The following is an 8,928-nucleotide window of genomic DNA, read 5'->3' as shown; positions in this document are numbered from 1 at the left end:
GGATCAGTAAGGACAAGATGGAAAATAGAATAGAAAAATGGTGAAAGAGTTGAACATGAACAGGCTTTTCACAGAAGAGAAAATCCAAGAGGTTCATAAACATGAGAACGTGTCCAAACTTAATAGTAGTGGTGAAAAACAGTAAATTAAATTCTGGCAATACTTGGTGTAGATGAAGATGTGCAGGAGCAGGAACTCTCTGTGTTACTGGTGGGATTGTAAATTGGTACAACCACTATAGAAAACAATTTGGCATCGTGTAGAAAAGCTGAAGATACGCATACTCTGTGGGCCAGTGATTCTGTTCTTGCATATATACCCAAGAGACTTTTAAACATGAGTCCCATGAAAAATGCCCAAGGATGTTCATTGCACCATTGTTCATAATAAAAAGCTAAAAACAACCCTGGATGAACCCAGTGTTCATCCAGTGTAGAATGATATAATCATATCATAATCACTTTGCTAAAATCATGCACTGGAATGCTAGTCAACAATGGAGACAAAAGATCTATGGCTACTAGGAACAACATGGATGAGTCTCTCAAATAAATATGATACACAGTGAAAGAAGCAGGCCATAAAAGGGAGCATGCAGCATGATTCTGTTGATATAACTTCATATAAACTGTATTGTTTAGGGATGCATACAAAAGTTGTAAAGTCATATTAAAAAAAAAGCACTGAAATGATTATCACAAAGTCAAGATAACGACTCTATCCATAGGGGAGGGTATGGTTTGGGATTGGGAGGAATACGGTGGATGTATTCTGGAAGGCTGGCAATGGTCTATTTCTTGGCATTGGTGCTGGTTACACGGGTGTTTGCTTTTATAAATTATCTAAACCTGGCAGATATGTTTTATGCATTCCTCTATACCTCAGATTTGAAAAAAATGTTTCCTCCAAAAAATGTAATAGAAAGAAAAATATGTGATGTAGAAATTTTGATGATGTTTGAATTGTTATGGATGAAAAACTTGATCTTTTAATCAAGAGATCAGCAAGTGTCCATTATCATTAAAAGAGGGGAATGAAGGGATTACGTAAACTAAAGGTATCCCATAATCTAGTCATCACTCTAAACCTTTCTCTTGCCAGATTAATTCACCCTGTATTTATATCAATTCCCAACTCACTGATGACAGACAAATTGGAGGATCACCATCAACATTAATAAGATCATTAGGCATCACAGGCCAAATCCATTACAGTGAGACTAGGCCACCACACTTAAATGAAAGCAGGCACATTGGGGCTATTGGGCATGCAAAAGGCATCTGTGCCTTGTTCTCAGGAGAGTCCACTGCAGTAACTTAGGGTTTAACCTTATCACATTTAACTAGTACTCTTGTCCAGAGACCTCCATGTGCTGGAGAATCTAGAGTAAGCTGAGGAATGTCCTCATCATGCTGTGAGATTGGACATAAAATTTACCATGGTGCAACCAATGGTGGAAGAGCAAAGAGTTGGTTTAGGTTGTGCACCTTATAGGGAGAACCCAGGAGTAGGTTGGGTTCTTCAGATTTCAGTATAAATTGTTTCATCCTCCAGGCTTTGCATTTCTAGGCTGAACAGTGTTAATCTGCTTTGGCCCCACCTCTTACTCATTCTAGTCTCTGCACCAGCAGGACAAAAATTTAACAATGCGACAAATTTTCCTGAAGACATTGCTCAAGACAGTTCTGGATATGGAAGCTGTCCAGGAAATTTTTTTAAAAGACAACCTTTTCAGTAGGAATTGCTAGCACTATGGTTGTTTAATCTTGACACATAGCGTATTCTCTCAGGAATTTTCTGTCATCCATTAATCCAGCCAGCCACCCAGTAAACAATGTTTAATACAGGATAAGTGCTAACCACCATGTTTAGCACTGGGAGGGGCTGGGGGTGTGCTTATTTTGGTACATAAATCGGTAGTGAGGTACCGATTTATGTTGCATTTAGCAGATAGATACCTAAGGTATTCATTCCAGCACCATTTCCCCTGTATCTGGGAAGACCTCCTTGATTTCCTACTAATATTAACTGTGGAACTTATTATGTATACGAGGCTCTGCCCCTGGGCTTTCTATTCTGTTCTAGAGACCCAGTACCAGAATATTTAAATCACGGTGGCGTTAAACACGTTTTAATATCTGATAGGGCCAGTTTCTGCGCATTGCACATTTTTTTTTTTCCTTTCAGGAACGTGTTCGGGCCCGCGGCAGGGGGCGGGGTCGCGCCTCCTCCGCGACTCTGGTTCCAGCGGAGCCTCATGAACGCGGAGATGGAAATCCCGAGGCTGCTCCCGGCTCGCGGGTCGCGACAGGGCGGCGGCGCTGGCAGCCCCGGGGGCGGCGGCCGGATCCACGGAGGTCCTGACCCGCGGGCCGGCCAGGCCCCCGCGCGCCGCCTCCTGCTGCTCCGGGGCCCCCAAGATGGCGGGCCCGGGCGGCAGCGTGAGGAGGACCGCGCGGCCTCCCCGGGCCCGGGCCCTAGCCCGTTGGTGCCGAGGCCCGATCACGCTCGTGGCGGCGGCGGCGGCGGCGGCAGCGGCGGCGATGGCGATGACTTCTTCCTGGTGCTGCTGGACCCGGTGGGTGGAGACGTAGATTCCACGGGCGCCGGCCAGGCTGCAGGGCCCCTATGGAGGGAGGAGGCCGGGCTGGGCCCACGGTTCCAGGGGCACGAAAGCGGCGCGAACCCCGAGGGCCGCCCTTCGCTGGGCCCCAGCTGCCTGTCCGCTATCCGCGCCCCAGTCCCGGCCCTGGCCCCGATCCCCGCCCCAGGCATGGGCCCCGCCGCGGCCTTCGCGGGCACCGTCACCATTCACAACCAAAACCTGCTGTTGCGCTTCGAGAACGGCGTCCTCACCCTGGCCACGCCCCCGCCGCCAGCCTGGGCGCCTGGGGTCGCCCCTGCCCCGCAGCCCGGGGGTCCGATCGCCCCGCAAGCGGGGATCCTACACGCCGCGCAGCCTGGCGACTGTCCTGAGCTGCCGCCCGACCTCCTGCTGGCCGAGCGGGCCGAACCCGCGCCCGCCCCAGCGCCCGAGGAGGAGGGGGAGGGCCCGGTTGCTGCTGAGAGCCCCCGCGGGCCGCTAGGCCCGGGCCAGGGCATGGTGCTGTACCTGTGTCCTGAGGGGCAGTGCGGACAAACCTTTGCCAAGAAGCACCAGCTGAAGGTGCACCTGCTAACGCACAGCAGCAGCCAGGGCCAGCGGCCCTTCAAGTGCCCCCTGGGCGGTTGTGGCTGGACCTTCACCACCTCGTACAAGCTCAAGAGGCACCTGCAGTCACACGACAAACTGAGGCCCTTTGGCTGCCCGGCAGAGGGCTGTGGCAAGAGCTTCACCACGGTGTATAACCTCAAAGCGCACATGAAGGGCCATGAGCAGGAGAACTCATTCAAATGCGAGGTGTGTGAGGAGACCTTCCCCACGCAGGCCAAACTCAGCGCCCACCAGCGCAGCCACTTCGAGCCTGAGAGACCCTACCAGTGCGCGTTTTCGGGCTGCAAGAAGACGTTTATCACAGTGAGTGCCCTGTTTTCCCATAACCGCGCCCACTTCAGGGAACAGGAACTCTTTTCCTGCTCCTTTCCTGGCTGCAGCAAACAGTACGACAAGGCTTGTAGGTTGAAAATTCACCTTCGGAGCCACACTGGTGAGAGACCATTCCTTTGTGACTTCGAGGGCTGTGGCTGGAACTTCACCAGCATGTCCAAACTCCTAAGACACAAAAGGAAGCACGACGATGACCGGAGGTTCATGTGTCCTGTAGAAGGCTGTGGGAAATCTTTCACGAGGGCCGAACATCTGAAAGGCCACAGCATAACCCACCTGGGCACAAAGCCTTTTGTGTGCCCCGTGGAAGGCTGCTGTGCCAGGTTCTCTGCTCGCAGTAGTCTCTACATTCACTCCAAGAAACACTTGCAGGATGTGGACACTTGGAAAATCCGATGCCCAGTCTCCACTTGTAATAAACTCTTCACATCCAAGCACAGCATGAAGACCCACATGGCCAAAAGGCACAACCTGCACCAGGATCTCTTAGCTCAGCTAGGAGCTGCAAATTTTCTTACGCCGAGCAGTGAACTTACCAGCCAGGGGCAGAATGACCTCGGTGATGCAGAGCTTGTGTCTCTCTTCTCTGATGTGCCTGGTAATAGTTCTGCTGCAGTATTGGACACCGCATTGGTGAACTCTGGGATCTTGACTATTGATGTGGCTTCTGTGAACTCAACTCTGGCAGGGAACCGCCCTGCTAATAATAATAATAATTCCTTAGGGCAGGCGGTGGACCCTCAGGCCTTGATGGCCAGCAGTGACCTTCCTCAAAGTCTGGATACCTCACTCTTCTTTGGAACGACAGCCGCTGGTTTTCAGCAGAGTCCCTTAGATACGGATGATGTCTCAAGTCTAAGTGCAGGGCCGTTGGAATCTCTGAGCTCTTTGGCTATGAAAACCTCGAGTCAAGAGCCCCAAGCTTTGACCCCCAGCAGTAAGCTAACAGTTGACACAGATGCTCTGACTCCTTCAAGCACCCTTTGTGAAAACAGTGTCTCAGAACTACTGCCGCCAACCAAAACGGAATGGAACGTACGCCCTGACTCTGACTTCTTTGGACAGGAGGAAGAAACCCAGTTTGCATTCTCCAGTCCAGCAGGAAACCATGGGTCTCAGAAAGAAACAGATCTTATCACAGTGACTGGCAGCTCATTTTTGGTATGAACTAAACTCTATTCATTCCTTGCCACATGGCTTATTTTATTGATGACACTCAATTTTAAGAGTATTCTGGACTAAATGTTTAAATGCAGTCATTTCTTATAGGTTTGAAAAAGAACAGAGCCCTGGGCTACAAGTTTGGAGATTTAAATTCTGATCTTGAGTCTCGAACTGACAGGTTGTGTGACCCTGAGCAAGTCACTTATCCTATCTGAGCCTTAATTTCCTTATTTATAAAATGAGGTGGTTTGAATAGATTGTTTCTAAGGTCTTTTCACCTCTATGATTCCTTGATAATATGCTTCTTTCCTTGAAAAAAATTAGGACATTTTTCAGTGATGTTGCATGTGCTTTTTTTCAAACATGCATAAAATACACATAATAGTAGAATGAACATTCATGTATATGACACCCAACTTCAGCTATTATCAATTCATGAACATTTTTGTTTATATAATCTCCATTCTCACCCTCTCCCAGTATTATTTTAAAATAAATACCAGATATCACATCATTTCAACCATAAATATGCAGTATATATTTCTATAAACATGGGCTCTTTTGGAAAAATCTTCAGTTCCATTATCATATTTAAAGTTAACAGTAGTTCTTTGATACTGTCAGGGTTCCAACTTATAATTGTCTCATAAATGCTATTTGTTTTAATATTTTTAACAATTAGAATCCCAGTAAGCCTCTTAACTGTCTTTTTAATCTGTATGTTACCCTGTTGTCTCTTTTCTTGCAATTTTATTCATTGAAGAAAGGAAGTTGTTTCACATGTAGCATTTGCCACAGTCTTAAGTTTTGATAATTATATCCCTGTGCTATTAAGTTCCCCTACCCTCTGTTTCCTTAATTTGGTAGTTGGATCTAGAGACTTGATCAGAATGGAAATATGATTTGGTGGGTAGGAATGTTTTATATGTCGTGTTGTGTTCTTTTAGCAGGTGGCACATAATGTCTGGTTTTCTCTCTTGTGATATTTGCAGCTGCTGGTGATTGGTGCATTAATTCATGATTACCTGTGCTTCTGATATCATGAATTGTTCTTGTAGAGTTACTATTAGTGGAGGAAGAAATGCTGTTGAAAGCATGTATTAAAAGTTTGTTAGAAATATTGTTCAATGCCAAAGTAGTTTCTTAAAGGTAGAACTAACAAGAAAAAAATAAGTAGCAAAAAATGTTTTGACTCTGCTCCGCATTTATCTTCCTCACCTCTTTTGATGATGGGAGGCTTTGCTGTTGTAGAAGTTGTCAGCCAGGACTTTGACATGAAACAGGCCCACGGTCAAACTCATGTTGGATAAGTGGCCTTGAATAAATTAATTTCACTAAGCCTCTGTTTCTTAGCCGTCAAAGGATCATAGCAATGCACACACATAGCTAACACACCTGAGACTTTTAATCTTTTCCAGTTTTTAATATGTAAAGAAAAATACTATGTGCTTTGACATATTTTGATGAATTTATATAATCCTTTTACCATCTCAATCCTTCCTACTGTAAAGAAGAAATTGGGATAATTTAATCCTGTTCATGTCCAGACAAGGTTTGTGAGAGTTAGGGTGTAGCAAGATAGGGAATCTCTTTATTCCCTCCACTGAATTATTTCCCCCCAGGAATTTCTGTGGCTACTGCCAGGAGTGGAAACATTGCTCACAGGTATATCTGCATCCCTGTTCATTAGACCAATTTGTCACCATCTTTGCTCTGATTCCAGAGTTAGACTTTGCTGTAACTGCAGAGTCTGCTGTTGCAAGAAACTGATAATGGAGCAGAGAAGGTTTCCTCCTCTCCGTGGTCTGGGGAGCTCATTGTTTGCATTTTCCTAGAGTTGGAAGGAAAGATTGAAGCTGAATATTGTGTGAAATGTCTGTCTTATATGAGTGTAGCATTTTGAATTTTGTGGAACATCTTCACAACTGTTGTTCAGAGCAACCCTGTGTGGTAGTTTTGGCAAAGTTTGTTCTGTGACTCATGGCATTTTAGCAAATGCACATTCTAAATGGACTTTGGCTAGTGACTGACAGTTCTATATATATATCAATAGCTTAAAACAAAGAAGATAAATTATTTTCACCTCTCACTTCCCACCCATCCAACTTTCATGATTTATCCCTGTGTCATAACTAGCTGCTGTTTTCCACTTTAATTGGTTTCTGTTACTTTCTGTTTACTTTTTCCCCAGTCCACTCCCATGTATGTGCACTCCAGCCCTTACCATGCCTTACTTTTTATTTTTTAATGGATAGATCTCTTCCTGCTACTATTCCTCAGATCTCCTCATAGCCCATTTTTTTCCAATGATAACATTTGCTGAGTGTACACTGCAGTTGTGTGTATAGTAAGAAGTTATTTTCTGAGCTTAGAAAATACTGTGTGTATATATGACTCAGATGGTAAAAGACATTATTTTCTATATTGTTCAGATGAGAAGTAGATTTCTGTTTTATTATTTCCATTTTTTAAAAGTTTTTGCCAAGGAGTTCAACTAAAACTCATATTTGCTGTAGTGTACTAGTCCAGTAGTGTTTGCATGTGAATGCCTATGGATGACAGTTATTGTAGCTCTTTGGCAGTGCACTAAAAAATTGTCACTTTGAAATGTTTATGTACTGTGTGTATGGGGGTATACACACACATACACACACATATATTTTTAAAGTGGTTTTATTCATTTAGTGATAAACAAGAACTAGGCATACTTTTGTAAATCAGAGAAATGCTCAGAATTTCATTGTGTCTACACATTCAATGGTTTTCTCTCTTTGTTTTGGAAATATTTGTATTCATAAAGCACATTTCAAAAATATTGTCATTCATTAAGGCCTCTTAGATTGAGCACTGTTTTTCATGTCTGGCAGTTAACGTGCGTCGAGGATTGAAATGAACACCCAAGTAGCGAACATCAAATAAATTACTTAAACATGAAGAGAATTTATACTGTGACTTCTTTTTTGAATTCTTTAAACCAACTTCCGTCCAATAAAAAATCATTAACTATATTTTTTCCTACTAATTGCTTGAATTTTCAAAGGACAAATGTTACTTTTCTCATGGGTTCACAGGATTTCATTGAACAAATTTGTTCAAATAATTCCTCTTTCAACTCCATTTTCCAGAAAAATGGTGAAACTTTTTATACTTTGAAGGTACAAAGTTAAACTTCTGTTGGTGGTGGTTTAAAATTGCCATCACTCCTTTTGAATAATTGTACATGTTTTAATTTAATCCTATTTCCTTTCTGCTTTTCCTCAGTCATTGGTTTATTAAAAAATCTTGCCAATTGGAAGCATAATAACACGATGGCTTAAAAAGAAGTTTCTTTCTGGGTACTCTGTTGATCATGTTGATCATAAGTTCAAAATATATTGGCCTTGGCATTTTTACCAAGTAGTATAATTAATATAACACAATACTGAGTAGCAGGAGTTAATTATGGATAGATTATTAAGTTTATTTGTCTCTTCATGTTCTTATCCAGGAGACATATGAGAAAGCAGGCAGGAGCAGGCAGGAATAGAATCGTCAAAGTCCAATATCCCTGGAGATCTGTGTGAAATTGGCTTGTGGCTCCTTAGCCAGAGTCACTTCTGTCACTAGAGAAAATTGTGAGGCAAGTGGTGGCATAAAAACCTAGTCATAAGAACCCCTATTATAGTCTCTCCATTTTATAGTTCCCCTGTCCACTAAAAGAGATAACCCTAGAAGGAGTGGAAGAAAAAAAAAAATGAAAAATTAAAGAAGGAGCATGAATAACTCTCCGGGAATTATGCTGTATTTAACGGCAAATTTGATAGAAATCCTACATTGTCAACTAAAATAATTTTTCATTATTAATTGCTGACACTTAAAAACATATAAAACCCTTAATTGTCAATTTTTCTAAAGAAAATATCCTAACAGTATTTTAAAAGGAAGCATACAGTGATCTAAAAGCACCAACAATCTCTGAGTCCCTTAATACCATCCTTTATACTTATTTACCAAGGTATCAATCAGCTGTTATGTATTGAGCATGTAATATGTGAAGCAGTCTGAGGTATTACACCTAAGTATACTTCATTAATCCATTAACAAATATTTTACCTCTTATGTACCTCTTATGTGACAAGTATCGTCCCTATGTTCAAAGACATCATCTAGATGGGAAACTATTAAAACCAATGTATTGCAGAATTCTAAGAGGTACTTTATAGATTTTACTAGAGTAA

The 8,928-nt window shown here is 43.0% G+C and overlaps 1 protein-coding gene across 1 annotated transcript; it reads left to right on the top strand.

Annotated features, from left to right (window-relative positions):
• The first annotated feature begins 2,207 nt into the window (after positions 1-2,207).
• On the top strand, positions 2,208-7,919 carry LOC118889147 (zinc finger X-linked protein ZXDB-like). The gene has a single exon (XM_036840861.1). The coding sequence runs from the start codon at positions 2,258-2,260 to the stop codon at positions 4,712-4,714; it is 2,457 nt and encodes an 818-aa protein (XP_036696756.1). The 5' UTR covers positions 2,208-2,257; the 3' UTR covers positions 4,715-7,919.
• Positions 7,920-8,928: the final 1,009 nt, after the last annotated feature.

Source organism: Balaenoptera musculus, chromosome X (genome assembly GCF_009873245.2).
Source record: "Balaenoptera musculus isolate JJ_BM4_2016_0621 chromosome X, mBalMus1.pri.v3, whole genome shotgun sequence".
Lineage (NCBI taxonomy): Eukaryota > Metazoa > Chordata > Mammalia > Artiodactyla > Balaenopteridae > Balaenoptera > Balaenoptera musculus.
Note: the sequence above shows the minus strand (reverse complement) of the source record. Positions and strands in the feature narration are given on the sequence as shown.